General features: G+C 36.1%; 1 protein-coding gene across 1 annotated transcript in view; it reads right to left on the bottom strand.

The window, feature by feature from the left end:
• Positions 1-862: 862 nt before the first annotated feature.
• Positions 863-22,748, bottom strand: part of SV2C (synaptic vesicle glycoprotein 2C) — a 112,641-nt gene continuing 90,755 nt past the window's right edge. Inside the window, exons 10-13 of the mRNA XM_088157318.1 lie at positions 21,822-21,955; positions 20,390-20,589; positions 19,370-19,533; positions 863-10,347 (exon numbers count right to left, since the gene is read on the bottom strand). Of these exons, the coding sequence (XP_088013444.1) occupies positions 10,164-10,347; positions 19,370-19,533; positions 20,390-20,589; positions 21,822-21,955 (682 nt within the window). The 3' untranslated portion in view covers positions 863-10,163. The remainder of the gene's footprint in view (positions 10,348-19,369; positions 19,534-20,389; positions 20,590-21,821; positions 21,956-22,748) is intronic.

Raw genomic sequence — 22,748 nt, 5'->3', positions numbered from 1 at the left:
TGGTCTTGCATGAGCTGAAAAATGTTTCAATTCACGTGTAGCTTAACTTTTCCCTGTTGATGACACAGCTGAAGAGACTCGTATGTTTTGTTTAGTCCATCATCTGTTTAAAATAACCTATATTTGGAAATGTGTTTCCGATTTAGCCATGGAAATGTCAGAATATAAATAACTCAGGATTATTTTGTTATTTTAAAGCTACCATACTTGATCTGTTGATGCTTTTTGGATGTCCAAAAAGCACAAATGCAATGAACTTAATATTGTTGCAGTTCTGTTTCAGTTTTGTGAGTTTCTGGGTTGGTTTTTTTTGTGTGTATGGTAGTTGGTTTTTTTTTTCTTAGTACATGTGTGCTTGGTTTAGTGGTGGTGGAGGGTTTTTTCCCTTTGAATACTGAGTTCTTATGGAACCATAGTTTATTGTATAAGTTTCCACTGGCCTTTCAGATTCATGGATCATTATACTTTGCAGCAGTATGTTTTTCACATCGAGTTAGACTAGACTCTTTTGTTGATAACATACTCCTGCAATGCAGTTATGTACTGGAAGGTCAAGTGTCTATTTTGTGTAATTATGTACCATAAATATATGAATCCCAGATGGCTAACTAAAGAACTTTGCCTCTTACAACCGTAGTAACTTTTACTCTATCTTTTTTTTTCGCAGTCATCTAAACTCATTTGAATTTATTAACTTGTTTTACTATATGTTCAACTTCTATTATGGGCACTAAAGATGAGATACATAGAGAACCACTGTAAAAAAATTACTTAACGTAAAAGAGATGTTTTTTGTATAGTGGGTAGTGTAGTATCTTGTGGACAAAGAAAAACAATATTCTGGTCATCATCACACCTGGTATGTATTCATTGCAGAGAACATATCTTTATTTTAATACAGCAGAGCAAAAAATCATCCCCATTTATTAATCTGATGTACACTAAATAACTTTGCATTTGTTACACAGATGATAACTATTTTGCAGATAAATTTATAAACACTTCCACATTTTATAGATTTATACTGTACACAGTCATCCTACACAGAGCATGCCCTTTCACAAATATACAGACAGCTTTCCTCAGAGGACTTAATCAAAACACTTGGTCAAACATTTTGGAAGCTGGCAATTTGACACAGAGAAGGATACTGGAAAGATGAGTTCACAATTGTACCAGCTGGACTTGAAATGAAAAATTCAGAACTCCAAAGAGAGAATCTATCAAGGCACACACATGCAAACACATATATACAATAATGATGACTGTAACCTGCTTTCCAGGCACACACAGCAGTAAAGGAAACAAAGAAAGAAAGAAACAGAGAGGTCAGGACCATTGCCAAGATCTTGATGCAGATTAGCAGATCTGAATTCGAATTCCCATGTTCAAATGGCAATTCAACTTCAAAGTAGCTTGTTACCCGTATATACAGTATGTACATGTTACCTTGCATTGAGAAACGGAGATTGTCAGAAATAGTAATGATTTTCTTGACAGCATATGCCCACTAGCATACCTGTGTGTTTGTACACCGAAGACTACTTGAAAAATGGGATGGCCAGTTGGCTCAGAGCAGTTGGAAATTTGCGTGGAAGTTTAGAAGCAGGGAACAGAAAATAACTGCAAAAAGCCAGGAATGAATACATATCTTTCTTCTGTTGCTCAGCATTAGAAAATGCTAACAGGTTTTTAAGAAGATCAGTAACACGACAATACCAATAAGTTGCAGTGAAAGCAAAAAACCAACAAGTTTTGAAGAAAATCAGTAGCCTTCCAATACAAATAAGTTGCAGTGAAGGCCAAGAGCTCTACTTGCTGTACCTCATCCTTGATACCTGACTTGTGCATGTCATTACATTGAAATGGAAACTGCCCAATTAAAAAAAAATCTAATTTTATACAGTATATTCCTACATACATTTGAGGTCAAGTATGAGATAGTTGCTAGTTTAGTTGTCACAATTTTGTGCAGCTGAAGGTAATACAGTATCTTTTTAAATTTAATTGGGGTTTTTAATACAATATTCTGTAGAAAATGGTTAAAATATGTTGCCAGTTAATTCACTTAACTTGAAGCATTGCTATTAAAATCCTTTTAATGTTTGTGAAACACTACATTCATAGGAAAAACCAGGATAAAATTATTAATCTTTTAAAAATGGCTGAAAAAATACATTTCTCTCACAATAGCAATTCCAGTATGGCAGTATACACAGTCACAATACTTAATATTTTTGAATGACAAAGCTGGGATCTTGATCTTTAAAAATTGCTTCACTGATTTAAACAGGGATCAGATTACACATACAAAGCTTCTCTCATGTAACACTTTGTAGGATCCTAAACCACTTGGAGGACAATAAATGCAGGCAGACGCTAGCAGCTTGGGGCATTTTTTAATTCTTATAAATGAGCTAGCTTTCCTACAGTGCTACTTTCATGCCTGCTCTCAATTTTTTTGTAAATGTCAATATAGCGTTTCATTACTGAGGCACTAAAGGAATCAGTCACCATATTAGGATTACTGGTGGCAGGAAGAAACAGGTAAGCCCTAAAAGGTTTGTCCACGAGAGATGATGGGAGGTTGTGTTTTTTAAGTAGCTCTTCAAACATTCTCCTTTTTCTTCCAAGCCACTGATCTATGTTTACACATTTGTGTATAAAAGGTAGTATTACCTACTGCTGCTATGGATTTGAATAGCAATTTGCTACTTAAAACTGCCTGTTCATAATCACAGTTAGAAAGTATATGCTGTGGTTTCACTCACTGCATATGTTTTCCCTTTGGGAAGATCTCCTTTCCAGAAGAACTGTCGTGTAAGCCTTGCTACCCTTTCTTAGTCTCCTCCCAAGGGTTTGTTATGCACTGCTATCAACTCATAGGAGACATGAGGATAAAAAAGAATAGCAAGCTGCTTGAATTAGTCGATTTGTTTGTTTTAATCTTATTATAGAACTGGCTTTCCTATAGCAAATATACATTCTTTCCTGTGAAAGGAATGTGCCATTTCTTCTGCTTTCTTACTTCTGTAGCATGAGTGCTTGTCCCCTACCAGAGGAAGAATACTACAAAGAGTGAACATCCTGAAAAGAGCAAAGAAGAAATGTAGCAGATGTCAGAGCTTTTGGAAGAGCTCTTTCCACTGTCAATGGTCTGTGGGTATGTGCTGATATTTTCATCTTGGATTAGTTTGAACTATATTATTCATGACTTTATATGGCACTAATTAGTGTAGAAGATCTTCATGAGTGTTAATCATTAATTGAAAAAACACCCTGGCAATGGCTCTGTTTCAGGCTGGTCAAAAATTGCTGATAAGAACAGTAGCAGATAATTCTTTAACCACATCACTAGAACAACAGCAGCCATATATGCAGAAACAATGAAAAACATACAATACGAAAAATCACAGACATTTTCTCACACATTACACAGAAGTTAGCATGTTGATATCCCCATGGACCATTTTGAAGGCCTTTTGGTTGAATAAGACAAAATTCATAGCTTTTAGGAGTTTATGTATCTGAGAGTGCTGTGTCTCCTAGTCACTGGAACACCAGTGCCTTTGCATGATGTGCTCCTTTGCTGTTTGGCACAGTGTGATGGGGTGGGTTGGGCAGGCAGGGGAAGGCAACAGCTAAGCCAAAGCTTATTTTTCAGACCATTTTAGGAATCCCCTTCCAATGACTGGAAACTAATGGCCAGTTGAGATGACTCTTAGCAACCCAACAATTTTGCACATGAATAAATAAAGGTTTCTGCACAAGGAATGCAGTAGGATGTTATTTGTGTATTATGCACAATGAAGAAAGTCACATTGTCACAGAGAAAGAAATGAGAATGTGGTTTGTAAATTTAACATTTGCCTGTGTTATAGAGGTGAGTGTGTCCATATGTGTGCATATTCACCCACATATGTCTGCATATGTGTTCACTTCTAACTGTGCACTATTTCTTTACAATATACAATATTATATAGCTTCAGGCTAGGATTTGAAGAAAATATCTGAAAAAATAAAAATAATTGAAGCCTATATCTTGAATTTTTCATTGTTTACATTTGATTCTATTTCATTATTTTTCCCAACCCTCTTCTTTTGAAGGATGACCTTTGAACTGGGTAAGACAGACCCATGTAAGAGCCACAAAATAGTTTTATCACATAGCCAGTGGGGGATGGGCATACATATGGTCATACAAGGCAGACATTAAGAGGATAGAAGACATGTCTTACAGATAAGAATACATGCAGAATTGTACAAGAGAAGTGCTAGCCGACAACTCTAGTGCTTGACAACAAATGAAACAGGAGCAACACATATGACACTGGACTCTTGCAGAGTACTCTACTTGAAATGGGCTGTGCGTGCTGTCCTTCAGCATTAAAGCAGTTTTAGCTTACTCGGTCACGACTATTGGTGAAAACTAAATGACAAGTGGTAGATGTCCAAAATCAGAAAGTGGAAAGCTAAGCAAAAAACCAGATCCTTAGGATCCAAGAGAAATGAGCTTAGGTGGCTAGCTGTGGAGAGAGTGCTGAAAGCACCTGCCAGCTCTCTTTCTTTCTCACTTTCTCTCTCACTTGTGGACTGATGTGTCTGGCTACAACTCAAATGTGTTGATGGCCAGAGTAGGGGCAAGGCTTCTACAAATCACCTTGGTTATGTGGCATTGAAATGTATATTCATGACTACCCTGGGTGGAAAGAACAATACTTTCATGTCAGGTCATCCTCACCCAAATACTTCTGTTGTTAAGTAATCTCCAGTCTTTGGTTATCAGACTGTGTACTGGTCTGCAGCGAGCAATATGTTCTAGACCTTTGTTAAAGAGAATAGATTGTTTACCCTAGAAAGCACTGTACTTTTCTCTAAGTGTTCTGGTCCTATTAAATGTGACTAGTGTGTATGTTGTGGGAGGAGATTGCTGAAAATTACTGCTTTGCTCATTTCGAGTTCCACAGTATGTATTCAGAGACCCTGATCTCCATATTACAGGCCAACATCTTTGTACATAATTCAAAACAATGTTTAATAAGAAAAGTAAATAAATCAGGCCAAATCTATTTTTTTCTGCTTTTTACATACTAAGTCACTGCATTAAAAACAGGTACTGAATGTGGATGAAATTCTATATAACAATCTTATACAGCTAGAGTGGGACTTAATAGTGAAGGGTCCTTCCCGTGCAGGAAGAAATTGGAAATTTGCCTCTACCAAAAAAAAAAAAAAAAGTGTAGCTAATAATAGTGAATCCAAATATATTTTGCAGCACTTTTGAAATTATTATAAGAAAGCAAATGGCTGATAGCAGCACATGGACTGGTAGTAGCCTATGTGAGATTAAATGAAGGTAAGTGAGATCTGCAAGTAGCATTATAAGTTGATGCTTTCCATTTAATTCAGGTTTTGAACTGAGTTCCAGATTTTCTGGCTAATGTCTCTTTTAATTCCACATCATTGCTTGAACCGTGTCTTACCTCGAAATAAAAGCAAAAGTCTGTATTTTCATGCTGTGTTTTCTCAACTAGCAGCATTTGAAAGTATTAATGCAGGCAAATACCTAATATTTTACAGTAATTTTAATGAACAAGAATGCAGGAAATACAGAAAAGCACTCTCTCAGATGTGTTTTCTTCTGGAATATGATTACTGAGCATGTGTTTTCTTTCAAAACACCAGAGGAAGTGGAGCATTTCTGTTTTCACTTCTTGTGTCTTTGACCCCCTGAGTGCAAGGATTCATTTTTTAATGTTGTGAAAGAAATTTCAATTGCATTTCCAGGTTATTAAACAGGAAACATGGCTTGTAGGTTGTATTAGCATGATATCATCTTGTTTAGGTAAAGAAGTGCGACTGGATGTAAACATCTTTCTCTGACTAATGAAGATTAACTAAAAAGTCAGAATGGGGAAGAGAGCTAAAGACGAGCACACAGAGGCTGTCCATATGAGGGAATGAGGACTATATTACTTTGCTGAGAATTGGTATCCACTGTTGTGCCTCGAGAGGAGTTTCACAAAGATAAAAGAAAAATGAAAAAAAGAATATAGGATATAATTTTCTCCAAATGGAGCTGAGCTAGGTGCACAGACAAGAAGATTCCCTCAAATCAGGAGGTCAATAGGGGCCATTCTGAGAGGACACCTCTCCTTGTATTAGGTCAGCCTTCCCAATAGGTAGGGAAACATAGAGTCTGGCTGCATCAAAAGGTGAGATTCACACACAGAAAGGCTGCTAAGATATGTAACAAAACTTCTTACTGAATGTTACTGGGAAGTCAGAAGCAGGTGAGGGAGTGTTGACTCTCTTTAAGGCTGGTCCCCTAGTAAGAAAAGTAATTTGGGATGGAATGAATGGAATGGCAGGAAGAGAAAGCAAGCAGAGCTTGAGTTAGCAATCTTAACTTTGACCCATATTCCTAAAATGATAAAGGAGGAGTAGACTACTGGGGCCATCAGGAAGGAAGGCTAACTTTTTTTTCGTCAGTGCCCAACTTTTGTTGTACACAACTCTTTAAGGGAACTGGTTAAAATTAAGCATAGAGGAAGAAGATTTCCCAGTATGTCATCCTTTCCCAATGTTGTTCAGTGCTCCACTGTGAACACCTATTCCTAGTTTCCTTTCTAGAGCCTGTACTCAGCAACCAATGCAATTGTTGCCCAATGTTGTAGCTCATGCTTCCAAGCAACAGGGTGCTAGCATGGATATAACCAAGCTGATTAAAGCATATTAACATAATAAATAGGATGCTTTCAAGAAATTGGAGTCTGCTAAATCGAGTTCTACTATTGGACAACCTATAAGGAGTAAAACTAATTCAAATAAAATTTCCTTGCCAAAAATGAAAACATGTGGTCTCATTTGTGGGCAATTTCCAAACTTCAAAATAGTTGACTGTCATGGTTAACAGCATACTAAATACTGTGAGTCTTCAGTGTTTTCAGGGACCATTGTGCTTTTTGTCATCGCTGCTGTTGGGATAAGCTTTTCAGCTGCACAGAAAATTCCTAGATGTTATATCCTACTTCAAGTTAGACTGACAGGGATTTCTAGTTAGCAGTCAGTCAGTTCTGTGACCAAAACAGACAAATAAGCAGTTTTGATTACATATATTTTGTAACTGTAATACACAAATGCTATCAAGTTTGCTTCTCTCTGGTGTATTAGGAATCTATCCATGCCACTAAGTGATTCTTTGTGTGATATATAAGCAAATAGACATAGAAAGGAAGTGCAGATCCTTCAGTTCAGTATTTATTACCTGTGATTGCTTTGCAGGCTGCAAGAAAAGACAGATTTGCTGAAGACCAGTCAAATTACTTTTGCTTATAATGTGAGTAACATTTGTGTCCAGATCTCCATAGATTTCTGTTCCAGCCTGTGGATGTCACCTATTCATCAAGTTATTTATAGCATGAAATTGCATTCACTTTTTTGTCTTTATGAGATAAATCTTTACAGCACTCAAGCAAAAACTATTGATCATTCAAACAACTTTGATGTTGGCTTGCACATTAGCTTAAATTTGCTGAGTCAGCTAGCTTACCATCTAGGAAAATTCTAACTTTAGGTTTTGTTTCATATGTTGGAATTGTTCTTGAGTTTTTTCTTTGTTCATCTTTTTCTGCCTAAGAACATTTTAATTCTGGACCATGCAGTGTCCATTTTTTAAAATCTCTGGTAATTCCTGTTATTGCTACATTCCATTTCACCCAGACTTAATCACAGACCTATGATATAGTCAGGATTTACAATAAGACCAACACTGAAATCAACATAATTTCACATGTCATGAGATTTTAGAGTGTTAAACTTGAATCATAGCCCTCAAAAGCTGAATATTATTTTCCTGTGACCCGTTTCCTTCAAGCTGGTCAGAAAGTATAATGTGTTGTATCTAAATATTATGGGAATTACATGCAGAGATGGACATTATATACTACTGCAAGAGGACAGTGCATAGCAACACAAAGCAATATTTTACCATTGTTGTTTATGATGACTCCAAATATGTACAGAGGCTTCAGATTTCAAAATAACTTGTGCAGTACGTGCAAAGAGTTGAACATGTGCTATTAATGAACTGCACAGAGAAAAAGGGCTCAAATATAATATTAATTGTAGAAAACAGCCTTAAAATAATAATAAGGCTATGACTAGTGGCCAAAAGCCACAGATGCAAAACTAAGGCCAGAATTTTTTTCTAGAACTTTGTGAAAAATAATTCTTCCCCATCTATTAGCATAGTTTAGAAATTTAAGAGACATGTCTAAGTCAGATTTAAACATAAAATATTTCATCTCAAATATCTTCATCTTAACACTGCAAAATAAACACACTTCATAAACTTTTTTTTCTTGCTATAGCATATATAAATTATCAACATCAAAATAATGCCCTCTAGTTTTCCATACTCATACTTTTTAAATTCTGCTGATTTTCTCATTTCATAGGAGAAAATAACATCTTGGGCTAGCATTTTTTGTGCTACAATGTGTAGCAGAAGCATTTCTTAGTAACTGAAAATGTCACTTCTAGAATCAGTAGATGAAACAGTGAAATCTGAACGTGTTGAATGATCTTATTAGACTTTTACTGATTCTTTTAATATGACAAAGATGATGACTAATAAAGACTGCAGTGCCAAATATTACTACCCAAATCCAAGTTCATATCTAAGAACAACAGAAAAATCAATGAAAAAACTCTAGCTTACTATAAGATGACCTTATTTAAAAGCTTAGTTCCTTGGCAATGATGCATCTACCTAATAAATGCTGTCAGACATAATTAGAAAAAAAAGTATAACATTTTCCATATGTTTTATAGCAAATTTGTTATTTGACATTTGAAACTACAGATAGTTAATCAGCTGATACAAGTTGTCTTAGCTCCACTGAAAGCAATGTCACTTTCTGTCATCAGAGGATCTGCCTCTTTGATAATTTTATAAATGTATCTGTATTAAATTGGTAATGTTGATATTTTAAAGGGATCCCATAACCTTTTGCACAGCATTAGGACTGATGGGGAATTTTCCAGTAATCAGAACAGTCCATAGCATAGAAGGAATATATTTAATACCATTTTCTTTCCATCTATGCACTTGGTCTAATAAAAACATTACCAGTCCCTGCAGCCTTGCCATGGCTTATTTCTTAGTGGCTTTTCAAAGAGACATTTGAAGATATTAAGTGATCAGTCATTCCTGGAACTATTAAAAATTAGTTGAGAAAATGGTTGTATTAACATGTAGAAAAAAAATAATGGTCTTTACATACATAAATTCTGAACCTCTGAAAGATTCTTCTTTATCAATGGCCTGATTCTTCCATTATTCATACTAACAACAACAAGTCTATCTGCATTCATTCATTCCTGTAGTAAGACAAATTCACTGTTTTAAATGGAAAAAATATTCCAGATGGCACAAGTGAGAATAAAACAAGACTTTTCTGGAACATCAGAAGAAAAAAGTTACAATGTTAATTTTGTTATTCTCTCTGCTGGAATCCTGCATCAATTTTTAAAATCCCTGCAGTAACTGTTGCCTTCTCCTCAGCCAGTATGGAGTATAGTTGGTAATCTTTACTTAGATTGAATCTGCCTAAAAATGTTTCCCAAGAAATAGTCATTGCCAAGAGTTTTTACCACCTAAGCACAGCTGCAGAAGGTCACTGTTCCCAGTACTGATGCAATCAGCTGAGTTGCCTGATAAATGCTGCATGCATTGATACATCAACATTCCCTGCACCAATACTGCTAAGTAATTGATTTGCATGTCTGTTACTAAAGCTCACAATTCCATGGTCAAATTTAGAGTGTGTTTTTGAAATAATCTGACTGCTTGCATTTTAAATATCTAATCGGTGACGTTTTTACCTTCCTGGATATGTGACCAAAACTGTTTTAAGAGGTAGCTTTGAGCTTTGAAGTGAAATGGGCTTGAATAGCAAAGTATGCAAGCAAACAAAAGTGAAATTTAAAACTTTCATACAGAGGTTGCTAAATCTCTGCTACTCCAAAATATCTTTTGAGTTTGATTTCTGACATTTGAGCACTCTACTGTGTGTTGAGAATCTGAAGCCTTTGCATCATCAGTCAGGAGAATTGACATTTGTACAAAGAATGAAATAAATAGTGGATGTTTTTTCCTGTTACATCAACACCTGGGTTCTTGTATCAGGAAGCCGAAGTCCTACCAGACCTCCACATACTAGAACAGTAGAAGCAAGGAGGATAGGGATTGCTTTGGTGATACCAACAAGAGAACCGAATATTAGGTTTCCAAGTACAGCTGCAGCTTTGCATAGTGCGTTCAAAAAGCCAAAGCCTGTTGCCCTAGAAGAGAAAACAGAAGAAATTTAAAATACAGGTGAAAGAGTAATGCCTTTGAGACACATCCTCAGTGTGAATAAAATCATACAGCCCCAATACCTTAAAATTTATGCCAATAAGGATTCTGTGCTAATATTCTGTGCTCTTATTTAGAATGCAAAATTAAAGCTCAGCTGCTACAGTATTTCATTGTGGCAATTCATTCTTCTGCCTCAGGGATCAAAATGAGAAAGGAAAGTCTAAACAGGTGAGTTTGCACCTCTAGAGTTGAACATGGAACTTGCAAATGGAAATTCAGTAAGATTTAAATGACTACATTTAGAAAAGTGGATATGTCAAGTAACTCCTGAAGAAGAACTGCTTTGTCATCTGTTTGATGATTATTAATCAGAATTAAAGGATGACCATCTTAGGGTACTGAAGTAAAATGGAGTTTCTTATAGGTGGTACACATGTTGAAATAGTGCTTTTTCAAAGGCTAATGAGACCACCAATATTAATGAATATTCATCTCTTAGAAGTAAAGAAGAGAGGGTATATGAAAACCTGTTGGGTGAAAGAGATATCTGAAACTTTGGACAAAAGGAAAAGGAAATAGATTGCCAATAGAAAGTATGACACCTGTAATGCAGATAGAGTCTTGCATGACAGCGATGTGATTTTAATAGTCTGAAGTACTTTAATTATTTTGTAACTCTTGCATAGATGTATTATTCAAACTGCCATAATTGAAATTGTGTTTTGACATGACTACGGGATTTGTTGATGAAGGAATAAACTTTCCCTACCAAAAGTTTCCTAACAAAGATATCTGTATAATGGTAGAATCTGCACTTCTCAGCTCTCTTATATGTTAAAGAGAGAAGGTCTATGAGGCTGGGATAAGAAAAAATCAAGAAGACAATTGTTCTAATTTTCAGAACAAAATATTTCTTGTTTGCACTGTAATTAAAAGCCCTAGTCTAAACAACAGGAATTACAAGAAATGCTAGTCATCTAGCTTTTAAAGAGTTTTACTTATTCTACTGAAGGACCTGTGAGGGAAAGGGAGAACTCTTATGCTCAGATGTAGACTGAATTCCCAGGAAGTTTGAAAAGCTTCTACTCGAGCTACTAAAGAGGTGCCCAGAGAATCAGCTTGAAGTAAGGACACTGACCCCAGCTGAGAGCAAGGATATAGTGTCTCAATGCTCTTCACAAAACAGATTTTTGCTTTTGAAAACAGCAAACAATGATATCACGGCATGAGAGATCCTCTGTCTGAGGCAACTGACAGACTCCAGCCCGGAGTGTCAGAGTTCACCTCCTCTGCTCTTTGGCAAATCTCTATCTGAATAGTGTAAATCAGTCAGGCCTTTTGGTGTCATGATGCCAAGCTGTATGCTAGGGGACAGGTAAGAGCTTCAGTCCAGGAGAGCTGACGAGGATATAGGGGCTTTCAGCACAGTCCATGCCCCTTCTGGTATACTGTTCAAAAGAATGATGAATAGGTCTAGATCCTTCTTGTATATTTCTAAAACACTGTGGTTTGCTCTAAGAAACATAACTCTAGTTAACCCACAAAGTCAGCTCCATAATCTGAACAAGATTCTAAATGTACCATTTTGAAATAATGGTGTCTTTCCTGTCAAATTCTTAAATCGGTTAAAAGAATGTCTGCAGAACAGAATTAAGACATGTAACATATTAATTAATACACCTTCAAATAGCCTTTTTTCCCATTATATTATATATTTATTCTCCATTGTTGCAGTCCAAGGTCAGTTCCCTTACCTAAAATGTTGTAAAAGTAAACTCAGAAGAGTTGATAGTGTTCTAGTGTCAGCTTTGTGTGTCATGTGTCTTTTCAGAATCTGGGACAAAACACATATTACTTTTTTTAATACTATGTGATTATATACTTATTTATTATTAGTTTGGGAATACTTTAATATCTTCAAAATGTTTGATATTTAGCAAAGAAATTACTGTTTTGTCTGAAGTAAATACAGTTCCTCTTTGTGCAAAGCATGGCATCCATCCCGACAGTGCACGACACTAAGTATTGGCAGTATCTAAAGAAAAAGAGACAGGTCATTTCTATGGCAGAGTAGAAACTACCCAAAAAAATCTGTGAAAAAAAGAGGTAGAAGAGACCTTCATGTCTAGAGTCCTTATTTATTTGTGTTGTCTATATTTGATTGAACCTGCAATAATTTTACAAAGCACGTAGTGCTAAGGAAACCTAAACATTCACATCCTGGACATAACGCTTTTGAAAATGACATGTTCTGCCCTCCGGCAGTCCAGACCCCTGAGGGCTGCCAGAGAGCACATTGCTGAGAGCAGCAGATGAGGAAACTTTGGGAAGTGTTGCCTTTGAACATTTCCGACAGAGAAACATTTGCAGCAGCTCCTTGAGAATACCTCCCTCAGAGAAATGAGCAAGTTAAATCACGCCCCTTCTGAGCACGACCTTTGGAGGAATGGGTCTGAAGGAGGAGCATGAGATACACTAATGGAAGCAGAGAAGAGCCATCCTACTGGGGTGAACTTCCAAAGCCTATGAGAAAACAAGCAAATCTCTAGTATGAGGATATTTGTGCTCCAGGGACATATAAAGCCCAGAATATCTGAAGGAATACAACCCAGGATGGGCTGTAGCTACTGAGAGGTAAAAAGCTGACGGATCTTGTAGGGTTCACAAAATCACAGAGTGGGTAAGGTCGAAAGGGGCCACAGTCACCTGGTCCAAACTCAAAGCTCAAACAGAGTCATCTTAGTCCAGCTCGTCTGTGCCTAGCCTGTACTGGTTATTCTTCCTGAGGTGCAGGACCCTGTATTTGCCTTTGTTGAATTTCAAATGGTTCTTCTTTATCCATATCTCCAACCAGTCAAGGCACTTCTGAAGAGCTGCACAAAGCATGCAAATAGGAAGGAGGTTTCTTGAAAAGGAAAGGATTTTGTTAAAATAGACTGTATTGCAAGCAGGTAGAAAGAGGTTAAAGACAACACAACTGGACTGGAAAACCGATTTTATGTGATAGAATAACAAGAGATGGCTGCTATTCTGGAGAACTCCAGGGAAGAAGGAAAGGAAAAGAGTCAGAATGGTTCTAACTTCAGCCTCATTTATGCACAGAAAGTACTTCTAAAGTTGTGGTGACTGGCTGTGATCAGCATCTGCACATAAATATGATTTTCTTGGTTGCCAATGCTGACGTAAAATCAAACTTAACTCTGAATAACAGTAACAGAAAAACCCATGGAGAAACTAGACACCTAGTCATCAACAGCCTCAGTATATTAAGAGGTACCAGAACTCCCCAAAGAATACATAGATCCAGCTAAAACAAATTTGGATAGATACAGGCAGGAAATCTTTGGAAAACCAATAGCACAAAACATATGGGGATGTTTTACTTATGTTTAGTGTTGTTTTATACTACCTTATAAAGGTAAGCTGTTTCACAGATGTTAGCTGCTTGTATCAACTACTTATGACAGTGGTCTGAATACAATTTTCTGAGCAATTTGAACCATTTCTTTTCATGGTCTGGTCTCTACAGATGCCACTGTTCTTCAGATCTATTATTGATTATATACCAAACATTACTTTATTGAGTTTTAAAGCAATTTTGTAATACATGCAACATCTCTTCTGTCTCAATAAAATAAAGATAATTTTTTTTGCACTGAAAAGAAAGTTCTATTTGTAAAATGGACTTACAGAATTTTGCTGATTGTAAGGGATTTTTATAAGTCTAATCCCATTAGTGTTATCAAATTATAAACAAATAAAAGTAAGAAAAAGTAAGCTCATTTTATTGCCCTTAGCCATCCTGATAATTAAAAAATGAACAACCCAGAAGAAGTTCAATCTTTTAATCTTTAAGCAGATTTCAGGCATGTCCTTTTGCCTAAAATAATCACATAATTGGCATGAACAATAAGATTTTAACAGGCTTAAGTAAATTGTTGTTACGACCTGTACCTGAAAAGCATTGTCACTGTTTAATCTTATACCTTCTTACCCTTCAATTTTAATGCTGTGTTTGAATGTGTTCATACTTATAGTTAGAACAAGGTGTTCAAACCATTGTGGAGCTTAAGGGATAGCAAATTCAGACTGCTTTTTTTTTATAAGTATCCTTCTTAGAACAGTGTTTGTGATTCAAAGCCTTCAAAATCTGTATTAATTCATGCTTTTATAATGAATTCTCCTTAATCTATGAAAACAAAAATAGCCAGAAAATAAATATGTTGCAAATCACACATGTATATGACTACAGTCTTTTGCAGTATTCATACTGTCTCTACTACAGTGTTTGAGAGCAAGAGTGTCAGCAAGTGATCGAAGTTATGTGATGTATCATTTTAGCATCATGAAAAAATTAGGTGAAAAACTCCAAGGTAATTAGGCCATTTATATATACACCCATTTTCTTTGTGTCGATCAATTATTAGACAAACATTTGCACGAAAAATGTGATGTTGACTTCATGAGTAATCCTCATTACTGGTCAAGGGAGATCAGTTGTAAGTAGCAAGAATCCTTTGTCCAGCTAAAGAGTTCACTTAAGTCTTTCAGGCACATCAGTAAGAAAATGCTGGTTAATCAATTTGGGATTGCCTTTAAAAAAACCTCAGATACAGATTTTAGTATTGATTGGAGAAAAATACTTATGTCTTTTATAAAAATGTCAGAATGAAGAGAAAGCTGGATATTACTGAAAAGGAATTTTCCTCTACATACTTTACTTCTACTGCTGAGAAAGCCGTGACAAAGAAAAATGCTTAGCTTCCTTTCATCCAAGGTCCACATAAAAATGGCAAGAGTCCAAATAGTTAAAAATAGAGGGATTATCCAAGCCTTTAGATTAAAAGAGCTTGTTTCCTGATTGCCACATATGTTCCTTCTTAGACCAGGTGCTTGTATTCCCACATAAAATACTTCAGATCCACTTCTCCACTGCTGATAAAATATCTAAAAACTTCATTGTCCTGTGACAGAGTGCTACTAAATGTATAGCACAAATATTTGTTATCTTTCTTGCTGGAGCTATTTACAAAAAAAAATTTGTTACATTTTTTTTTGTAAAATTTTGTTAAAATTTTGTTAGAATTGATAATATGTAAAGCATTAAAAGAGTTTCCAAATGTTCTAGGGACAAATTTCTGATGTCCAGATATTTTATATTCTCTTAAAAAAATATTACAGAAATATATATCATGGCTTGATCAATTATAGTGCATAGTGTACAAATAGAACTGTGGAATTTGCCTTCCTTCCTCGGATTACTGCAAAAAGCATAGGTGTGGCAGGTCATGCCTTAAAAATTTTAACATTTCAGCAAAATGTAGTTGGATTGTATCCACAGGATGAGAGTAGAAAATAGCTGTCAGGAAATCTACTGTAAGTCAATTACTGCTATTATGACTCAAAAGAATAGAAAGTTTCTCTTCTGACATCCACATCAATACAAACTTGGACAAAAGATACTGTGAGAATAATATTTCTTGCTCTGGGCATAGATTGAACCCTTAGGGTTCAAGAAAAAGTGAAACAATTAAATATCATGAACTAAAGATGGGAGACTTATTTCTTAATTATGGCCAAACCCTTAAGAACTTTTTTGAGAGGCATTAAAAAAAGGTAAAACAGGATGACTTAATTTTTTTAGGATGACTAAATTTTTTTTTCATCTTGAATTCCAAGTATTCCTGGACAAGATTCAAACCCAGATCTATGGTAGTCATAATAAAATGATGAATTGTTGGTTATCTGATGCAGTCTGATTTATTCTCTGTGTGGGAGATGATCTATTTCTATTCCATTTTCTATTTAGGTTTTAGTTATTTGTTGCACCATCTCCCTGATGAGAATCTTGGCTTATAATGCTGATGCTTCCCAAGTTCACAAGAAGATACTTACCATTTATGTGAAAGTAAAAATTGCATTTTAAAGTAATAAAAATGTCCTAATGTTCCTCCTTAGGAGAACTTAAGCTTTCTTCCATCCATATTTATATTACAGGCAGAGCTGAGGAACTGTGCAGAGTTATTGCAGGCCCCTTGGGCACACACATTACAACACAAGCCGTAATTACCTCATCACACAATATTTTTTTTCCACATCACTCTGCCAATGCAGAGAACAGAGAGTGCTTGAGGGTAAAATACAGACGTAGCAAAGAAAACTTAGTTTCCCTCATCTACTACAAAAGTTGGAAGATGCACTGTGAATAGATTGGGGACTGCAACATGAGAAAACGGTTTCATGGTTAAGACAGTGGACTGCTGTCACAGAAAAGGATAAAATCCCTACTCCTGTCGCAGAATTTGCATATGATGCAAGCAAGTCACATAAAGCTAACAGAATGGTCTTTAAGCATGCATTTCTTATTTTCTAGATGCTCAGCTTAGCATCTTCAAGTTTATGTTGCTGGAGTGCTAGGCACCTATAGCTGTATTGAAGTTACACTTTCAGCCCATTCCTTCTTCTATAATGCTCAGTCACTGGAATTTTTGGTGTCACACACTAGCCTACAGATTTTCTCTCGTGATGGATAGCAGTGTCCATTGAGAAGATAAAGTAAAAGACAATAGAAAAGACAAGAGAAAACATAAGTTATTTACATTCCTGAGTTGTATTAGTTTACTTGCTTACTGGAAATCACTAGTTTATATGTAGCTATCATGAGTGTCTTCTAAAATTTGTGTATTGAGAAAAAAATGGTACTATATAATGAAAATATTATTCATTACTTCATATGTATCATCTAGAAGACAGAAACCCACTAATGACCAGCATTAGTAATGTTATTTTCCATTTTAACACCATAATCTACGTGAGAACCATATGAAATCTATACATCCTCTGATATCTATTACAGCAATTGTACAAACCAGCTGAGGTTTTACGAAGAGCATGAAAACAAACGCTAACCTAAAATAGGACAAAAATATGGAAGTACTCATTGAGAAAATAGGAAAAACTATGTAGTTACCTCAATTCCAGGAATCAGTAAACTGAAATGTAGATGTGTAGATGAATGTGAATTCATACAGAATCCAAATCTATCAAGATTTTGAAGCAACCATAACTGATGAAGAATAAACTGAAACGTGTGCCCTGTATCACACAGACTGCACATTGCCAAACAGTTCACCACACTCCTACTGGCAAAAAGCCAGTATGATCCCTAAATTCCTGGAGTACGATTTATGAAACACCTTTCATATTACACTGCACAACACCAGCAAAGCCCCTGCAGTTCAGTGCCTGGCTGGTCTCCAGGGGGAGGACAGGGAGGGGCTGCCCAGTCCAGCCTCCTGTGCATGGTAGCATGCGCCAGCCTCCTTCCACCCACCTCTTTTTGAGCCCAACCTCCAGCTACCCTTTGCTGCACATTTGTGGTTATTTCACTGATAGGCTGTAAGAAAATAGTATTAAATACCGACAGAGTGAGCAGGGATTTTGTGCTTAGATTCCGTCTGCAGGAGAATCTGGAAGCCAGTTTCAGGACCAGATTCACTCTGGATGCAGCTTTGTAGCAGAAGAGAGTATCATCTTAAGTATGAAGGATCTCATATGCAAAAAAATCAGGAAGCTTCGTGTTCCACATATGCTGAGAAAGGTTGTTCAGCCCTATAGTTACTAGCAGAAGCTGGAAATTCCCAGCAAACTGTGGCAAGCTGTGCCTGGTTATGGAGACCACAGGAGTCTGAGGAGGAAACACTGGACTATCAGAGGTGAGCAATGCTGGTGGTTAAACTGCAGCTAGTCTGGATAAAAAAATTATCAGAGAATGCCCAAAAGATGGTAATTTCTACAGGATATTTATTAGAATTACATCATAGCATTTGGATGGTGGAAGAATTCTTGCCAGAAGAGCAATTTCCTGAGGCATAATAAAAATACTAGCACTTAATATTAAAGCTTGGTGTTTGGGATTCATATGTAGCTTGATATCATGATTCGATATAATTACAGATGTGGACATCAATTTCTTGTTTGAAGAAACACATAGTTTTAAAATTACAATGGAATGAAAACAGAGAAGCCAGTCTACACTTTTATATATCTTTTCATGGACAACACTGAAGGCAGTGGAATTCCTTCCCAAAGCTACACTTGCCAGCAAGGCATCATGCATTCATAACCTGAAAATATTTTTAACTGCATTTCAAACATCCAGTGAATGACATAGTAATTAGCACTGCAACAGGAGAAAGGACACAATGCCCTTTGTTAGGAATCTGGGCAATTTTACATACTTTTTTTAGGGATTTGATGGGGGAAGAAGTATTTGAGGTTATTCAAAGTAGTGCAGCTTTTACATTTTTGCACTCCCCATACCACAGAATATGACTCAACAGTTCTTCCTTCAGTCCATTAAGTGACGTAAGGTCAGGATTAAAAAGTGCCCTTCATCTGAAAAAAACCCAACCCATGTCACCTAGTGGTAATGCAGTATTTGAGAATTGTCCTGAGATTTCCTGCAAGAGCCCTGAAGAGTCAAGAGCAGTGTCCAAGATAATTTTTACCCACTTAAGGTACACTCCTAGTGGCCTTACATACAAATTATGGCAGACTGATTAGCAGCTCAGGGTGGTTCAGAGAGTGATTTTTATCATGATTCCCACCATTTCACAGTCAACAGACAAATGCAGCTGTACTGCTGGTTTGGATCAACTACTGCCTTCATATACAGTTAAACTACAGGAAATTCAAAGATACTCCATTATTGTTATCAGAAATGCTACTCATTAGCTATGTTTTAAATGAGTGTAGCTGTTAGACCTGTTTTCAAATGAAATGACATTTTATGGTATTTTCCTGATAAGGTGATATTTGATGCAAAATACATACTAAATTGCTCAAAACCCCTCCTTGTTTCCCTTTGCTTTTCATAAGACAAATTATTCTTTTGGTCCTCTCAAAACATGTCTACCTCTGTAAGGCTCATAAAAATTATTTCTATTAGCCATTTCTGCTGGTACATAGTATCAGTAAGGTTAGGAGAGGTGTATGTGTGCATACCTTCTATCTGTAGGATACAGCTCCACAGTAATGACATCTAGGGAGTTCCATGCTGAGATGGTGAGGCCGTTGTAGAGGCACAGCATACCTATCATCATCGATTCACTGGTTCCAAACCACAGGAAAAAACAGCTGATGCCAGAAAGAACCATGGAACCACCTAGGTACAAGGCAGGTGAAACAAACATGTAGTGGACTTACATTTAAAGAATAACCTTTGTTTCGTCTAATATTTCTATGCACACAGTGTAGCTAATTAAGTGACCCAAATATTTGAGTTAAAAACCAAAGTGACCTCCTCTACTGGTAAGGCCAGACAGAAAGACAAATGTTGAAGAAAGGAGGTCACAGAAAAAGAATATGGCTCCTCACATATCCGACATATCACAAAGTATTAAGCTGGAAGGCTCTTTGAATTCCCAGAGCAAGATTCCTGAGAAAAACTACCCCTGTTATTCTTTGTTCATCATCTTTTGCAATTACATGAAACCTATTGATATATTATAATAAAAACACTGTATTCATTTTATTGTATTTAATAGAGATATTATCCTAGAAAATTAACATCATGAACTACCACATAGTTATTTAAGTTAATTGAAAACAGATTTCTCATTGTAGACAATCAACAGGAGATACCTTTCATCTGTGTTCCTATGCAAAATAGATAACAGCTGACATTTTTCAGGAGTGCTCTACTAGCTGAGGGTCACCTGTGCACACCTTGTTTTCTCTCAGGTGGAGCAGAGATGAACCAATTGTCACCCGTCTCCAAAATCTCAATCTAAATGCCGAGGTTATGGTCTTGTAATATCTATGTGGAAGTGCAAGTAGATGTGGCTACAGATTCCTTTTTTCCCTAGAGTTTCCAAACTGGGAGCTTTTACAAACAGTATTTATGAGGCCACATAAATGACATATCTGCAGAAAGATTGTTTTTCCTTTCTCTGAGCCAAATTCCTTGGAAAGAGGACATGTTACTTTTGACGTTCCCTGTATCAAAGTGAAGCCCCTACCTAGCATCGTTAGCCGTCCTATTCTATCCATCAGGAGAGCCGACACAATATTTCCTGGTAACACTGCCAAAGTTCCCAGGAAATTAACAAAGTAGATCCAGTAGGCACTGTAGTCATCATCAAAAGAAATCTGGCATCCTGTCCTGACGTGAAAAAATGTGCAATTTATCAATTCACTGTCAACAAATTTATACTGCTCGAGATCTGTGGAAAGAAGAAAAAGAATAATTTCAGATAACAGCCGACTCCATGTGCAACTTTTGATTAAAAACATTTCCAGTCCAAGCAACTTTAATGACAACTTGGAGCTTTCATAGCTTTGGGAAAAGGTGACTAGTTACTGCTCTTAATTTTGATAGTTTTTTATCTTACTAGAAAAATTTGCAAAGCTCTTGAAAAGGACCAACTAAAGCCTGGAATTAGGAAATTATATTACTGTATTTTACCTTGATTGGACTGTTTTTGGTTAAGACCTTTCAGCACCAGCTGCTCTTACATAAAATGCACTAGGTGTCCACAAGTTCCTATGACTCATTCTTTCTCAGTACCAGGCCTTCTATTTCCTGAAGTGACTGTCAATTGTGCTCAGTTTGATTTGACTTCCTTTAAGTGAAATATTCCTGTGGAATTCAGTTTAAACTGATTTTTGTTTCTGAGAAGGCCTCATGATCTTCAGCTTGTCCATGGATTAATTACTCTATGTAGTTAATTCCTATACCAATACCATTCCAGAGATCTGTCCCTCTATTTCTTTTTTTTTTTTTCATTCCTCTTGTCAGCCCTATAAACCTGAACCAAGAATACCTTTGTTCCACATAAGGGTGGAAACCTAGGTCAACTACTTTTATTAGCTACAGGAAGTGGGAAGAAGTGCTTCATCTTTCCAATAAGCTTAGTTGGCCATGTTCTACTTTCAGTTATGTTTTGTTAAACTGGAGAAGAAGCGAGTTTAAACATATGAAAATATGGATTAATGTTTTTGTTCCCAATATGTAGATTGGGAGCGATTATAGACTAGGTAATTTGAATCCTAAACTCAGATACCCCTGCCACAGCAAGCACAGTGAACAAAGTATTTCACCAGTCCCTTTTGGACTAAGTAAAAATACAGTAGTTAAAGCTACCAGTAAAAAAATTAATGCGTTTTCTTCTCTCCAGACTGAATCTCTTTAGATAGGGTTGAAGTAAAAAATAAAAAATAAATAATTTCTTATATGAATAAAATAAATCATTTTTTATCTCAGTCAATATTAGGCCTGCAGCATCTCTTGTGCAGTGAGATCCTTTCACTTCTCTCTTGTAACAAGACAGTTGCTTTCTCTATATTATTATTCCTTAGAGGAGGATTTCTTGTATGTCTTATTAGAAATCCAGAAATCATAAATGTAAGATGAAAACATGCAGCTGACCAATGGGCATTTGAGGCTTTCTCAAACCTGTGTTGTAGAAGGTGGTATTCACAAAAGTGCAGTTCCTGAAGTATGTGTTCAGTGAAGTAATGTCTTCAAAAACACAGTTCTTAAAGAGTGAATCTTCAAAGGTTACTGATTTAAACTTCATCATAATAAACCTGCCCGATACAAAGAATTGCTGTAAGTCTACCTTCATAGTTTTGGAATAGCAACAGACACAGCTATTTAGATCTAAAAAATCTCATCCTCAGTAACAATGATTCCTTTGATGCATTTTGCAGATGTGATTAATGATTAACTCATTCTGGAATACGATTGTTCAGAAGAAGAATTAGTAAGACAAATAGTTCCACATAGTTACTGGCCCAAACTAGTAATATAATCTATTTGATAATATTTCTGTTGTTACTTGTCCTTAATCATCAGTCAAAACCAATGTCATGACATTCATGAGACAGCCTTGTAAAATCAAAACTGCTAGTAATTTGACATTACACATGGAAACAGAGAGATTATGCTTCAGAAATTCAGTCCCTGGTAATAAATAAGCACTTGCTAATACCAACAACCTGAAAAGAATGAATTTTTAAAAGAATTTTGATTTTTCAGAGAAACACACTGGTTACTGGGTTAGACTCAAATGCATAACATACCAGTATTAAAATTGTTTTCACAAAATGGTTATTACATGAATTAAAAATTACATTGCCAATTACTCTGCTAGACATTTAACTGTATCTCATTAATCCTGTTCCTATGGATGCAATTGCAATTATAATTACTATGTAAATAAAATTGGCATAAACAATTTGCTGGTAGCTATTTTCATTTCTGAACATCCTCCTTCCTACTGAATCCCATTTAACACCTAGATTTTATCAAAATATTAATGGAAAATGTCACAGACAAATTATATTACATACAGCAACTTTTCACCCCAATGTCACTGGA

The sequence above is a fragment of the Sturnus vulgaris genome, chromosome Z, assembly GCF_052056855.1.
Source record: "Sturnus vulgaris isolate bStuVul1 chromosome Z, bStuVul1.hap1, whole genome shotgun sequence".
Lineage (NCBI taxonomy): Eukaryota > Metazoa > Chordata > Aves > Passeriformes > Sturnidae > Sturnus > Sturnus vulgaris.
The sequence above is the reverse complement of the archived record's forward strand: the minus strand, read 5'-3'. Positions and strand labels throughout refer to the sequence as shown.